Consider the following 17,029-nt stretch of genomic DNA (forward strand, 5'->3'; position numbering starts at 1 on the left):
TCAACCATCGTATTAAATTATTTGAATTAAGTTATAACATTCTAATCTCATCAGTCACTTGACTTAGCCCGTGGCTATGATGTATCACCGGGTTTACCCGAGTAAAAGTTTAATTAATAATTATAATTATAAATGAGAGCCTCAGTGGCTCAGTTAGTTAAACGCTCGGACTTCACCTCATAGGTCCGGGGTTCGATCCCTGACCCGGTACCTATGGAAATTTTTCTATATACCTTTACCGAGGTTCTAGTGGTTCGGAACCCACCTTAAGCTGTTGGCACCCCCCCCCCCCATCATTTACTTAACTGCAACCCAGTCCGTCAATGATGGGGTAAAACCCAAGATTGTCCAATATGTCGGGGCACACTGCTCTCATCAGATCACTTGATTGTATTATAAAAATGCTTCCTTGACTGATGATATATACCAGGATAGCCCCGTGCAAAACGATCAAATAAAAATCCAACTATAACCAAAAATGCCTTCGACATGTTGGGCAATATTTTCACAACAACTTTTCAACACAAAAATATTTTTACTTATAGTAAAAAAATCAAAATAATAATTAGGTGGGACTTTTCCGGTACTTTTGTCTGTGAAAGTTCTGCTTAAAAACAAAAACATATTTTCAATGTTTTTTCTGCCTCAGTCTAATTTTAGAAATGGGATCCAAATGAGAATTTTTTTCACGGGTTAAACAATGAAAATATAATCCATTCCTAACCAAAATTGCCTTCGACATGTTGAGCAGTAACCATCTTAAGCCTGTGACAACATTAATAATAATTATAATATAATTCAGAATAAATATTGAATTAGCGGTTTTCATAGAATTTTAAATCACGTTAACTTTATTTTTAGTTGTGATTTAAATTTTAATCGATTTTCTGTAATTTCCAACCTATATTTAATTATAACATTTTATCTTGAGTAGCGAGTTGGAGCAAAGAAAACAATAATTAAGATAATTTAGGAATTTATGTCGTAATAAGGAAATCATGAGTCTTGCTGATGTTTTCCATTTTTCACCCTGATCCATTTAGCAGAAATTTTCAATAAATATTCACCTACTTTTTTAATTTAGAATGTTTATAGATTGAACTTGTAAAATTTTTAACATCTTTTATCTTTAATGTGGAATATTTGCAATTTGAAGAATTTTTATTTGTAAAGATTAAAATTCGCATAATTTTTAATTATAAAATGTTCAAATAAAAAAATTGATTATTTGGAACAAAATTCACAGTCATACAATGTTGAAGAGTTAAAATTAAAACTCTTCAATTGCTTTTTTATTATTTAATTTTTAATATTTGTAATTTGAAATTCTTGAATGTAAAATTCATGAGGAAAAATTACTTTTTTATGTTTTTGGAATACTTTTTTACGGTTAACAAAAATGTGACAGAAAAGTATGTTAGCTTGTTGAGAATGATTCAAAGAAGAATTTCATGTATCAGACATATGGGTTTAACAACTACCAATAAAACAAAAAACGTCAATTTTTCATGAAATCGACATTTTAAGCACTGTATTCTGGTATTTTTTATTTAAAATTATTAATACTACATTAGTTGAATATTTATTATCATTGGTTAATTTATTTTTTATTATTTAAACAATTAAAATTTGTTTAAATAATTTTTTTTTGATAATTTGTTTTTTCCCCCTTAAAATTATTACTATTAGCCTATTGGAATATTTAATCACATTTGTTCATTAAATTTTAATTGTTCAAACAAATGGAATTTGTTTAAATAATTTTTTTTTAATTCTTGTTTCCTAAAAATTATTACCATTTATCGAATGTATTATTTATTAACATTAGTTCATTCATTTTCAATTATTTGAACAAATGTAATTTGTTTAAATAATTTAGTTTTGCATTTTTTTAAATAAAAATTATGACTGTGGGTATAGTGAAATATTTATCAGCAATAATTAATTACTGATATATAATTAATTTAATAATAATTAATTCATCAGTAATATTTAAGTAATAATTTTAAGAGAAAAAAAAATTTTTTTATAAAATTAATCAAGCAATGTTGATAAATATTCCATCGAAGCAATATTAATAATTTTTAATAAAAAATTAATTGAACAAATTCGATTTCTTCAAAAAATTGAAAATTAATGAGCTAGTGTTAATTAATATTCAATTGGACAAATAGTAATAATTTAAAAAAAAATCGAATTAAAAAAATTGTTTAAACAAATTCCATTTCATTGAATAATAAAATATTAATAAACTAATGTTAATAAATATGCCACTAGACTAATAGCAATCATTTTTAGGAGGGCGGGGAGGGTGGACAAATTTTCGAAAAAAATTATTTAAACAAATTCCATTTGATTAAATAATTAATAATTATTTAACCAATGATAATAAATATTCCACTCGACCAATAGTAATAATTTTAAGTGAAAAATACGAGAATACGGTGCTCAATAGGTCGATTTCATGAAGAATTGACATTTGTGGTTTGAAGGGTAATTTTCAGGTACTGGTAGGGGGTGTGTTAGGAGTTACAAATCCATATGTCTGATAGATGAAATTCGTCGTTGGATAATTGTCTACAGGCCCCCATACTTTCCCATCACATTTTTTTCAAACCCTAAAACATTATTCTAAAAACTAAAAAAGTGATTTTTCTCAATGAATTTTTTACATGGGAAACTTCAAGTCAAAACTGGCACCTGTTAAATAAAAAAATAAAAAATTAGGGAATTTCTTTTTTCGGATTTGAAATAAAATGGAGGGATCGCTGCCCTCTAGCATGCAAAAAATTTTGCAATGCCATTTTGGACCACCCTAGTCATCATTTAAGAATCTTTATTTATACATCTATAACATCGAAAAGTGCTTCATAGTCAATATTAAAAATAAATAGATTAAAAGAATGTTTAAAATTGAATACGTGCAAAATATTATTCTTAAAAATGGAATAATTTGCAATTATATATATTTTTTCAATTGAGGAATTTTCAATTGTAACTTCAAAATTCCAGAACTTTGAATACCAAAATTTTTAAAGGAATATATTTTAATTTTTTAAATAAAAAATTATTCAAGTCTTAAGTTTTATAATTGAAAATGCTGTTATTTTGATGCTTTGTATTTAAAATTTCTGCAATTTAGTAGATTTAGAATTCATATTCACAATTATTGAGGCCCAGCAATTTTTAAAATCAATTACAGGGTTTCAATTGAAAACTTGTCTTTGATTTTCAAAACCAGCCAAATTCAAGAATTTTAAATTAAAAATATTAATAAATACGTAATAACAAAGCATACAAAGTTGCATGCCTTTAAAATGAAACAATTGGCAATTTTATATTTTCAAAATTCAGGAATATTAAATTTAAATTCTTTAAAACTGTCGAAATTTTTATTTTAAATCTTTACAATTGAAGAGCTTTAATTTTAACTCTTCAACATCGTATCACTGAATTTTGTTTCAAAATAATTAAATGTTTTATTTGGACAATTTAAAATTAAAAATTATGGGGATTTTAAACTTTACAATTAAAAATTCTTCAAATTTCAAATATTCCACGGTAAAGATAAAAGATGTTAAAAACTGTAGTTGAATATTTATTTTAAATTTCTGCTAAATGAGTCAGACTTAAAAAATCAACTATTTCATTGAAATGACAACTGTTTTTTAATGAATTTCATTTTTTAAATTCAAATTTCTGATTGAAAATGCTGCTTTGTAACATAAAAATTCAACAATCTAACTATTTCAAAAAATTAAATTTTTTAGTTGAAAATTTAGTTGTTTTGTTTAATTAACCATTTTTGTTAATATTTAAACATCTTTAAAAAATTTTGGCTTAAAAATTTAAGTATTTCTTTAAAGGTTCTACTTTTTTGTTAAAAATTAATCTATTTTGCTTGAATGTTCCACTAGTTGCTAATGCAACTGTTTGGTGAAAAATAATTACTTTTTGGTTATAAGTTCGACTTTTTAATTTAAAAAATTATCTCTTTTGGTGGAAAATATGTTTAGTTTTAAAATGCAACCAGTTTTTTGGAAATGTGATATATTTAGACTAGAAATATTAAGTAAATTGAATTGAATTAATTTGATCAATTAACAATTATTAGTCTATAATTATTTCAATTATTTTTAATTTAATTCAATATAGCTGATATACGTTAATTTTATTTAAATTAATTCATTCCCCTGTTATAAGGTGTTTTTAATTAAAACAAAGAAATATTTTTATTCAGAGAAGGAGAGGGTGTTCGTATTTGTTAAAATATAATTAAATAACAAACAATTTGAGAAAAAGTGTTATACACTCAACTCCCGATATAAGAACGGTTTCGTTCATGTCTTTCATTAGCATTTATTCTGAATTAGAGGAATCCAAATGTAAACAGGCATGGCCGCATAAATAATTTGTGTTTGTTTTGGACGCATGACGCAACCAGATGCAACTAAGACTCTGAAAGTGCGGCCCTAGAGCTGTTTGTCACGCTTGACTGAGCACATCCCCTCTTTAGGTTTTACGGTTATCATTTCTAGGAATATCGTAAACCGAGGGTTCTTATATCGGAAATTGAGTACAGATAATAAATATATAGAAATGTCAGGCATTTTCTAATCTACTATTATGAATGTAAAGCATTTATAAATTAATGAGCATCCAATTTATCATGTATAATAAAAATATTACAATACTTATAGTAATTATAAAAAATACAATCATTTTAAGTTGAAAGATGAAAATCTAATGCTGAGAGAGATGGGTCAATACTTAGTTTAAGTAAAGTCAGTACATTTTAGCAGAGAAGTTAAGATACAATACTCAATAAATTTGGCGACATGATAGGCATGCATACTTTCTTTTTTTCTTGAAAAAAATAATATTTTCAGAAATTGATATAGATACATCATGAGAGCTCCTTATTGAACTTCACCATAATATTTCGCCACAATATTGTAAGGGTAGGATAGTCGTTGAACTTGATCTCGAATCTGGGGCTTATCTGTTTCGAAAAGCGTGGATAAAGAAGATTTATTTGTTCTTATCAGTTTTCCATTGTCTTTTTCCATTTGCCTCTCCAGCTGCTTTTGTCGATTTACGTCTAGTATCATTCGCAGTGTGTCAGCGGAATCTGTCATTCCAGGTGTTGTTAACAAGGTGTCGGATCTTTTTCCATATCTGTAAACAAATTTATTTAATAAATATATTTTATTAAAACATAGACCAATTTTATTCAAATCAGGCAAAAAAATGTACAATCTAGGCCAAAGCATGATTTGGCATTCGGACACATAATTTTATGGTGAAAATACTGCCGTGATTTGGAAAAACACCGTTAACTACAAAAAATCAGTTTTTACAGCGTTGCAGTCGTGAAAAAATATGCGAATGATTATTAAAATAATTTTTAAAATTTTTAATAACTTTGAAAATAATTATTGCATCATTTTTTGGAATCCGTATGTACTTACGGCGTTCTCTGAAATTATCCAAACACTAGAAAGAAGGTTTGTATTTCAAGAAACACCGTAACTGCATTGATTATAAGTTTCAAAATGCAAAATGATTATTGAAAGTCTGTATTTTTCATAATTATTAACGGTAGTAACGTAACAAGAATTTATATTTATGAAAAATGTATTGGGCAAAAAATAAAGTTTTTAAATCTTATTTAATTTTCTAATTAATACAAATGAATTTATAAAATTTTAATAATGACCAACAACGGTGTTCCCAATTTAATTATCTCTATTAGGAGGATCTCATAATAATTTAAGTTTAAGCTTAACATTTAAAAAATTTATATCGTAATATTTTTTTCGCTTGTTAAAATATTTTTGATTATAATAAAAGTATGTTAAAATAGTTTTTATCTCTGACCAATAAAATAAATAAGAATTCAGGGCAAATTATTATCAAATTTAAATGAATGTATGATCCAATATACTTTTTAAATGATAGTGCAACTAGAGTGAATTTAGCAGAATTCAATTGAAATAAAAAATTAAGATTAATTTAGAAGAATTAAAGTTCATACATAAAAAATCAAGACAATTCAATAAATTTATTAAAATCCGAATGAATTTACAGCAATTTAAGGCAGGTGAGAAAAATGTAATTGAATTCATACAAATTCATGGTCGATTAAAAAAAAAACCAGTATATTCTAAACACTTCAAAAATATTTGATGAATTTATAAAATTTATTAAATTTGAAATAATTGCTGAAAATGTAATACAATTCAAATGAATTTGATAAAAGGTCTGAGAATTCAAAAGAATTTTAGAGAATTGAGGAAAAATTAATAAGAATTCCAAGCAAATTCTAAGTAAACTCAAATGAATTAAATAAATTCAAAATATTTCTTAACTTGAAGTAAAATTGTAGTGAATGTATGAGAATTCAAGGAAACTGAAGAGGATTCGTCTAAACTTTTATGACATTAAGATAAATTAAATTTAAATTTTCAAATCAAAAAATTTCGATCGTATTGAGAAAATGGGAGAGAGCAGAATTCAGAGAAAATCAAGCAGAACTTAATTGAATTTAAAAAAAAAATTTTTTAATAATATCCACGTCAGTTAAAAAAAATTTCAGGGAATTACAAAAATTAAAATAAATTGAGCAATATTCCAAAATAATAGAAAATATCACTCTGAATTAAAATTAAATGAGAGCAAGTTAAAACTATTCAAAATAATATAAAAGAATTTAAAAAAATTTAAGATGAATCAATAAGAATTCAGAGTGCATTATAAGGGAATTTAAATAAAGTGAAAAAATACTAAAATCTAAAATGTCCCATTTTTTTGTGAAACTTGAGTGGATTTATAGGGATTCAGCGACTTCAGAAGAAATCTAAGACATTAATAAAATTCCATGACCTATTAAAAAAAATTAAGTGAATTGACAAGAAGTTCTATTTATTTTTCAGTAAAAACAAAATAAATTACGAAGAAGTACAGGGAATTACAGAGAATTCAGTAATATTAATAGGAAATCAAGATAAATACAAAATAATTCAAGTGAATATAACGAAATTTTTTAATCCGAAAAAATTTAATATAATTCATATAAATAGGAGTGAGAAGAAATAGTGAATAAGAATTTGATAAAATCCATAAAAATTTGGGTTCACAATTTCAAGTTATTAAAAGAAGCGAAAAATCGATCTTTTCTTTTTAAGTGAAAACAGTGACTTTACCTTAAAAAAAGTGTATACTAATTGATTTGAAAAGTACTAATGAGTAAAAGTGACTAAAGTGACTGTATAGCAGCCGTCAGTACAGATGGGCAATTTCTGCCCCCCCCCCCCTCTTATCCTCGTTAGGAACCATTGATTTTCAATAAAACAGTTTAATTTCCAGCCAAAGAGATGCTTTTTGACTAAAAATTATGAATCGTCAAGAAAAAAAGTTCATTCTTTAGTAAGTAGTTCACCTTCAAAACATAGTTATTAAATTTTTAACCAAAAAAATTAATTTTTTACCATAAAAACGTATTTTTAACTAAATTTAAGAATTCTCAATCAAATAATTGAATTTTCAACTCAAAAACATGAATTTACTACTAAAAAATACGAGTTTTGAATAAAATTGGAGAATTCTGAACCCAAAAGTTGGGTTTTTAAACTAAAAAAAGTTGAATCTTTAAACAAAAAGATTAATTTACTAAAAAAAATAGGAATTTCCAAAAAAACTCAAAAATTCCCAACCCAAAAGTTTCATTTTTAAGAAAAAAGAAAGAAAATATTTTTTTAATTTTCAAAAAGTAGTCCAACTTTAAAAACCAGCTGTTAAATGTTTAATAAAAACATACATTTTAAAACAAAGCCATTAATTTTGTACAGAAAAAAATTAATTTTCAATAAAATTCGAGAATTCTCAAACATAAAGTGGAATTCTAAAGAAAGAAAGTAAAAGAAAGTAGTTCAGCTATTAAACCTAGTTTCTAAATTTTCAGCCAAACAGGTGAATTTTTAAACAAAAATATTAATTTACTACCAAAAAGATTATTGTTCAATAAAATTAAAGAATTTTCACAACCAAGAAGTTGAATATTCAACTAAAAAGGATACATTTTTAAACAAAAAATTAATTTATTACAAAAAAAGAATTTTTAACAAAATTCAAGCATTCTGAGGTAAGAATTTGAATTTTCAACTAAAAAATAGCAATTTTTAAACAAAATGTATAATTCACTAACAAAAAAGACAAATTTTAAATAAAATTCAAGAATTCTTAAGTCATAAGTTGAATTTTCAACTAAAGAAGATGGATTTTTAAACAAAACAATACATTTTTGACCAGAAACAAATAATTTGTAACAAAATCCAAGAATTCTTAACCAAAGAGTTGAATTTTGAACTAAAAGAAAAGATTCTTTAAACAAAAAGATTATTTTTTCCATCAAAAAGACGAATTTTCATTAAAATTCAAGAATATTGACGCAAAAGTTTAATTTCAGCAAAAGAAGAAGAATTTTGAAACAAAAAGATTAATTTACTACTAAAAAAGAAGAATTTTTATCAAAATGGAAAAAGATGAATTTTCAATCAAGTTTAAGAATTGACAACCAAAATTTGACAGTTTAACTAAAATAGATGTATTTTTAAGCAAAAAGATTATTTTTTCACCAAAAACCTTCATCATCTGGAAAACGTACTAAAAACGTGACCATATGTACTTTTAGAAAAAAAATTTCTTTGAATTCTAAAAGTTAATATAAGTGTTATTAAGCGTAGGTTTTGTGAGACACCCTATCCCCCCTAAGGTGGTAACGTAATTTATGGAGATCTCAAAACGTTTATTATTTTCCTTAGTATATAATGTTTATATATAACTAAAAAATAAAGCACAAGAAAATCACAACAAAAGGCGAGAAAAACCCTTTTGTGCCTTCAAGACACGGAGCGACGTAAAACTGGCAGTTCTTTGCATCCACCCCGCAAGTGCCTCAGCATGTTTTTGTTTCTATTATTATATTTCAAAAACATGCAAGTAACTGAAAAAGTAACTTCAATTACTTTTTTTGTAAAAGTAAGTAAGAAACAGTTAAATTTGGAAACGGTAGCGACAGTGATAACTAGTTTCATTTAAAAAGTAACTAATCCATCATTATAAATATCCTACTTTCAAATATATATTTTTAAAAATGGAATTTTTATATGATGGAGTGGGAAAAAATATCTAATAATAAAATCTGGATTAGAAGTTATAGTATTTCATTAAATTAAAGATTAAATCTGTATACCTAGCTTTTCCGTTGAATGTGTAGTAATCCCTAACAAGCTCAAGGTATCTTCTAAGTTCTTCAGGACTGGAGAAAACTTTAGGTCTCATAGGTCTCGCCATTGGCTCCGGATCTCCTTGAATTTCTACAGCTCCCGCCAATAATATTAAACTCACCCACGTGATATGTGTCATCATTGCAGTCACGTTCATTCTATAAAAAGATATTATGATATACTTTTATGATTTATTTGTCTTAATTTAACTTAATTTATATATGATTGAATAGAAAATCATTTTTAAATACAAAATTTTAGAATACATTTAGAATCAATTTACTCTTACGTGAAAATAAAGAATGTTTTCATCAAATAAAATTTTTTTTATAATATGATGTTATTCTTCAGCCTCGAAATGATCAAAATTTCTATTTATTTAACGCTTGCTTCAGAGTTTTTCACGTTTTTTTCAACTTAAATAAGATAAAACAATAAGAAAATCCAAATATTGTTTCTTGAAAGTTTATTCTTTCCTTTGAAAGTCTACCACTAAATTATAGTTTTATAAATTCATCATTTTTTGTTACAAATTTTATTATTTGGTTTCAAATTCAATTATTTTGTTATAAATTAAACGATTTTTTCCAAAGTCATACTTATTGATTAAAAAATTCGTTGAAATTGTACTATCACAAGGAAAATGCCTTGTAAGTTGTAAGGGTATGTGACACAGCTAAATACCTATATTACCGACCTCACTTTTTCAGTTCACTGAATTTTTTTTTTAAACCTAAGAACTTTTTTTATAAAAAAATATCGAGCTGAAACTTTAGAAAATGTATTAGAGTACAATAAAGTACGTTTAGGTACTGCATTTTGTTAGGAACTTCACTGAAAATTATTTTATCTTTTTTCTGAACCTCGACATTTTTTGAAAGTTCCAACTTTTTTTATAGATAAAATATCGGTCTTGAACTTTGAGAAATGCAAGAGCCGAAAGAAAACTACGTTTAAGTACAAATCTTAATAATAAAAGATGTAAAATAAAATTTCAACTATCAATTCCATCGGCACCAGCCGGTAACGTTGTACACGAAAATACGAACCCTCTAGAGCCTCGTCTAGTGGCCGCCAGGGTTCGTATTTTCGTGTACAACGTTACCGGCTGATTCCGATGGAATTAATAGTTGAAATATTTTTTTTTACATCTTTTATTATTAAGATTTGTACTTAAACGTAGTTTTCTTTCGGCTCTTGCATTTCTTAAAGTTCAAGACCGATATTTTATGTATAAAAAAAGGTGGAACGTTCAAAAAATGTCGAGGTTCAGAAACAAGATAAAATAATTTTCAGTGAAGTTCTTACCAAAATGCAGTACCTAAACGTACTTTATTGTACTCTAATACATTTTCCAAAGTTTCAGCTCGATATTTTATTTACAAAAAAGTTCTTAGGTTCAAAAAAAGTAAAAAACAGTCAGTGAAATGAGAAAGTGAGGTCGGTAATACAGGAATTTAGCTGTGTCACATGCCCTTAAGCGGCTAAATAACTTTTATAAACAGGACAATTTTTCTTTAGTATAATCTCATTTTTCATTTTTTGCCAACAACAACAGATAAGACAGACTATTAAGAGATTAGCCTAAATAAAACTCATAAGGTATTTTCCTTATGATAGTACAAAGCAGAAAAAAATTTACAAAAAATATAAGTGTGGATTTTTGGAGAAGATCGACTATTATCTGGAAAGAAATCTGAAATTTCTCATTTATGTCAAAAGTTATATAAATTTTAACAAGAAATTGAGTTATTTTTAAACGAAGAAAAAAATCAAAAGATCCGCTACTTCGCAAACAAGTTGTTTTCCCAAATCGCAAAAATATTAATCGCCTAATTTCCTCCAAAAAACAACACATTTTGTTCTTGGGAGATTCTGTGACATCAAGTGTGAAATCTGCCTGATTTGAAATGGATTCGATCTTATATTTTTTACGAAATTTCAAATAAAAAATTAAATAGTAGGTTTTTAAACTAAATTTGCTGAATGTTTTAACATACAAGATTAAGTTAGACATAGTTGCATTTTTAATACAAAAGGATAAGTTTTTAGCAAAAAAGAAAGAAGAATTTTAAACAAAATACATGATTTTTTAACGAGAAAAGATGAATTTTTAATATAAAATATAAATTTTCAACCAAAAATTGAATAGTTACATTATTAGTTATAAAAATTAATCCTCAACCACAAAAAAGGAATTATCTACAATATAGTAACATTTTTAACAAAAGATTAATTTTTTCTAAATGGAATAGGTCAGTTTTAAATCAAGCAGATGAATCTGATCCCAAAAACAAATGTTTAACAAAGTGGTTTAACTTATAATCAGGTAGGTCTATTTCTAATAAAAAAGTATGACTCTTTGACAATATAGTTATATTTTTAAAATAATAATAAAAATTTAATCAAAATACCAGAATTTTTAACCAAACGAGATGAATTTCAAATCAAAAATATAATAGTAGACTTTTCAACAAAAAAGTTGAATTTCGAGCAAGAAGATTAATGTTATACCAAAAAACATGAATTTTCAACAAAATTTATTAATCTTCGACAAAATGGTTGAATGTCAATGCGAAACATAAGATTTAGAAAAACACGGTTGAATTTTTAATCCGTGAATATAATTTTAAAAAAATCAATTTTCTACTAAAAAGTTGAATTTTCATGTAATGAGTTTAATTTTCCACAATAAAAGTTAACTTTTAACCGAATACATTAATTTGATATGAAATTGCTGAATCGTCAAACAAATCAGATTAATTCAGATTCAAATAGCTTTCGTCAAAAAAAAAGGCGAATGTTTAACAAAATACATCAATTTTTAACGGGAAAAGATTAATTTATAATAAGAAAAATAACAATTTGAAATAAAAAATAGCATTTGTTAACAAGAAATAGAAGAATTACATAATTAGTTAAAATAGTTTATTTAAAAAAAAAAAGTAATTTTCTACAAAATAGTTACATTTTCAAGAAAAGAGATGAATTTCAAACTGAAGCGACGAATCCTTAAAAAAATGAATTGTTAACAAAAAAATTTAACCCAAAAGCTGACTTTGTCACCCAGAAGATTACTTTTATGAACATAGAATAGTTAATTTTTCAATCAAGGAAATGAATCCACAACCCAAACTAAATTTTGAACAAAGATGTTCAACTTTTAACCAAGTAGCTGAATATCTAACAAAAAGAAATAGCTTTTCAACAAAACAGTTGCATTTTAGAGATAATAATAAAATTTTTATGAAAATACTAGAAATTTTAACCGAAACGAGATGAATCACGAATAAAAAAAATATGTATAATAGCAGAGTTTTTAAACATTAACTTTTTCACAATCAGTGACGCAAACGCGGCCAAAAAAAAGTCATGCCACTTTTGCATCATGGCACATATGTGGGCTTTCAAAAGAAAATTATTTATTGTGATCGCAATTAATTTTTCTTGAGTATATTAGGGTCTTTGGGTAGTTGATTTTAATTCTGGTATTGGATTTTTTAATTCAAAACGAGGGATTCAATATGGCGAAACAAAATTATCAAAAATGTTGAGAAATTTATCAGATTATCCATTTTTATATTTTAAAGGTTTTAAAGGCAGCTTGAATCATTCACGTCCGCTATATTAAATTTTTAAAATCCAACATGAGATTTAATTTCAAAGACCCCAAAAATTCCAATCCAATCAAATTCTAAACATTTTTTATCATTTCGTTCCACCATATTGGATTTGCGATTTTGAATTTTTCGAATCAATCATCAGATTTTAATTCAGCGACACCAAAAACATAAATATCACCAAATTTATCAAGATCAGAACATTTTTAATTATTCATGTCCGCCATATTGGATCCTCTATTTTGAATTTTTAAAATCCAACATCAGATTTCGATTCAGTGACCCCAAAAACGTACGTATCACCAATTTTTGCAAGGTCCGAACACTTTTAATAATTCATGTCCACCATATTGAATTTGCCACATTGAATTTAAAAAATCCAAGATCAGATGTGAAATCAACAATACCAAAATCCTAAGCTACCACCAATTTTATCCAGATTCAAGCATGTTTACTATTTCATAACCGCCATATTAGATCCGCCATTTTGAATTTTGAACACCCGGCTTCAGGTTTGGATTCAACGATCCCAAATAATTGACCCTACAAATATCACGTCAAAATTTGAAATTTCAAAATGGTTGATCCAACATGGCGACCAAGATCTTGAACAAAATCCAATGATGTGACGGATTTGAATGAGAATTGGTTTTTGGGGAATATTTGGGTCGCTGCATATGAATTTAAGGTAAAAATTCGAATTTTTAAAATTGCTGATCCAATATGGAGTTGTTGAAAATTGCTACTAGGGGATTGATTTGGCGTCGTTAGTCACCATATTGGATCCGAAATTTTGAATTTTAAAATTCTGATACCATATTCGGATTCAGAGATCTAAAAAAAACTACAACATACTAACTTTTATGAACATCGGCTAATTTTACGTACTTTTAAAAGTTTCTTTCATGACGTATACACTAGGGTGGTCCAAAAAACCTACTTTGAATTATTATCCCCCCGCCCCCATCTCCCCCTGTGGAGCTCCAAACATTTTTCAAAAAACTGAAATTTACAATTTCTCCCAAATTAACACATAAATGTTTTTTTCCTCCATTTTTACCATGTAATATTTTTTTTATCAATCGAAATATTTCTCAGTATTTTCCCACTAATTACAAATTCTTTAAACAATTCATTTTTGTTTGAATAATTTGTTTGTACTTATTCGTTGACAGGTCGATTTTTTATATTTAATCGGACAATTGATCACTTTATCATTTACAATAAGTAATTACAAATAATTACAATAATTAGTTGCTTAAATAATTACATAATGTGTTCAAAAAAATGCACTAATCCAAAAAATTACCAAATATTACATTTAAATCAGAAGGTAGATTATTTTTTACATTTTTGGGGAATAAATCATGGTTTTAATAAGTTACATTTATTTAAACAATTAAAAATTGTTTTAAAAACCATAGAAGATATTCAAATTGCCTATCAGTAATTATTCATATGAAAAAACTGCATAAATTGCTAAAAATTAACAATGATAAATAAAATTCTGGTTTTTTGATTTTTGTGTCATATTTGGCACACTGATGGAGGGGGGGGGGGTGAAGGCGGTTGAAAAATAAAAGTTATTAGTATGATTTTGACCCGCAGGCACTTCTCTTCAATCCCTAAAAGGTTTGGCACGTTTGGATGAAACCCTTTAGCATGAGTTCAATTTTTCGAAAAACCAAAATTTCCCTATGTGACTTGCCCTCTATAGTGAACAAAAAATTTGCAATGCATTTTCGGTCCACCCTAGTCTACACGTCATCCGCAGTAAAGGGGTCAATTTAGTTCGCATTTAAGCAAAAAATTGAGAAAAAAGGGGCGGAAGAGTATTTTTCTTTAAAAACAGAGGAATAAATGAAAATTCCTTTAAATTTATCATCAGTAACGATCACAGTTTATGGACGATCCTTTACGATCAAAAGCCAGAATGGTAATTGAAAGGAGAAACATAGGTGGACAGTGTGAAAAGGAGTTCATGAATGGTCCATGGCCTCTATGGAACGGATGCAGCCTACTGTGATGGCTGATTCTCTGATGAAAACTTTGATAGACTTTAAAAGTTTTTATCGGATCCATCAGGGCGACTAGAGAGTTACCTGTTGCTCTACAGTGTATACTCTATACCATCAGTCTATCCCCTTTCCACCTGAGAGTAGATAGACGTAAGTGAGCTTGCGACAACTTTGACGTTCAATCTAGTGGCTGCCTGAGAATATCGATTGACACGATAACTTGCCAGCAAGCTTTAAATTTAAAAGTGCTCCACGATCTATGATCGGTAGGTCGGAAGGTTGATGTTTCACTTACTTTTATACTTTATTCAATATTCCTCTTTTCATAGCCTTCAGGGATCACGGTGCAATTCCACAGTGGGGAAAAAGTACATTTTTTGGTTTAAAATACGATTCCGGCTGAAGCTGTGGACAGGTTCGGATGTTTTTTTTTTTTTAAATCAGCGGATAAAATTTCGAAGAAAGTTGACAAGCGTAACTTTCGATTTATTTTTTAAAATAAATAAATAAATAAATATGGCGAAAGAAATTACAATTTTTATATTTGACGTTCCCGGTGCTCGTCAATCATAGGAAAATTGTTTTAATCGCCGACGTTTCATAAATTTACATTATATAAAGATATTCCATCATAATACAATAAACGAAGAAAAATTTTATAAACAAATTATTTTTTGAAAATGTGTTTTTTATCATTTTTTATAATTTAACGATTTTTTAAGTTATATTGCAATAAGTTTTGATGGAATTATTCAGGCATTTGTTGTCAGAAAAATTCGTTCTTTTCAATGTCAATTTTTAGAAATTTGAAACCTTATGATAATTTCAGAAAATTGATAATTTCTTGATGAATTTTATAATTTTACCAAAAAAATTTAATAAACAAATGCATTATGCGAACACTTATCTACGGAAAAATTCGTTTTTTTTCAAATTGACGAAAAATTCGTTCTTTTTTTCGATATAAGTCCTTTTAATTGAGAAATTCGTGTTAATTTCAGCAACATTCATAATTAGTTAATAAATTTGATGATTTTGTTAACAAATTTAATAAACAAATTCATTATTTGGGCATTTGTCGACGGACAAATTTGTTTTTTCAATATTAGTCACTTTAATTAGGAACTTTACGATAATTTCAGTAACATTCATATTTAGTTGAATAATTTTATTTTTTTATTGAACAAATTCAATTTAAAAATTCATTATTCTGGCATTTTTGAACGTAAAATCTCGTTTTTTTTAAGTCAGTCCTTTTAATTTCAGAAAAAAAAATTTTTTTTTCATTCAATACTTACAGTTGGCCAAAATATAACTTCATGATTCAAGACCCGTGAGTGTCCCGACTTTTCATATGTTATAGAATTTATTTATAACAATTATTAAATATATTATTCAATAATTCCTTGTATTGAAACTCTCTTGTGTTGGCCAACTGTGAGTACTGAATGAAAAAAAAACTTTTTTCTGAAATTAAAAGGACTAACTTTTAAAAAAAAGCAGTTTTTACGTCGACAAATTCCCGAATAATGCATTTTCTACTTAAATTTGTTTAACAAAAACCTAAAATAATCAAATTATTATGAATGTTACTGAAATTATCGTAAAGCTCCCAACTAAAAGGACTGACATTGAAAAAAACGAGTTTTTTCGTCGAAAAATCCCCAAATATTACATTTCTTTATTATATTTGTTTATAATATTAACAAGAATAGTGGTAAGAAAAATTTTTCTCATTAAAATATTGTTTCCATTCAAATTTCTTGCAATATAACTTAAAAAACGTTAAATTATTGCAAATTATAAAAAACAAATTTTTAACAAATAATTTGTTTATAAAAAATTTTTTGTTTGTTGTACCATGATGAAATATCTTTACATAATGTAAATCTATGAAACGTCGGCGATTACAGAAAGCTTCCTATTATTGACAAGCACCGCGAACGTCATATAGAAAAAATTTCCATTTTTTTCCTCATATTTATTTATTTATAAAAAAATTGGAAAAGTAAATTAAAAATCAGGCTCGATAACTTTCTTTGAAATTTTGTCCGTTTTTTTTAACATATGAATCGGTCCACAGGCTCAGCCGGAATCGTATTTT

The 17,029-nt window shown here is 26.5% G+C and overlaps 1 protein-coding gene across 1 annotated transcript in view; it reads right to left on the reverse strand.

Annotated features, from left to right (window-relative positions):
* Positions 1-4,750: 4,750 nt before the first annotated feature.
* Positions 4,751-17,029, reverse strand: part of LOC117174911 — a 35,962-nt gene continuing 23,683 nt past the window's right edge. Inside the window, exons 2-3 of the mRNA XM_033364362.1 lie at positions 9,254-9,445; positions 4,751-5,178 (exon numbers count right to left, since the gene is read on the reverse strand). Coding sequence (XP_033220253.1) covers positions 4,920-5,178; positions 9,254-9,444 — 450 coding nt within the window. The 5' untranslated portion in view covers position 9,445 and the 3' untranslated portion in view covers positions 4,751-4,919. The remainder of the gene's footprint in view (positions 5,179-9,253; positions 9,446-17,029) is intronic.

Source organism: Belonocnema kinseyi, chromosome 6, assembly GCF_010883055.1.
Source record: "Belonocnema kinseyi isolate 2016_QV_RU_SX_M_011 chromosome 6, B_treatae_v1, whole genome shotgun sequence".
Lineage (NCBI taxonomy): Eukaryota > Metazoa > Arthropoda > Insecta > Hymenoptera > Cynipidae > Belonocnema > Belonocnema kinseyi.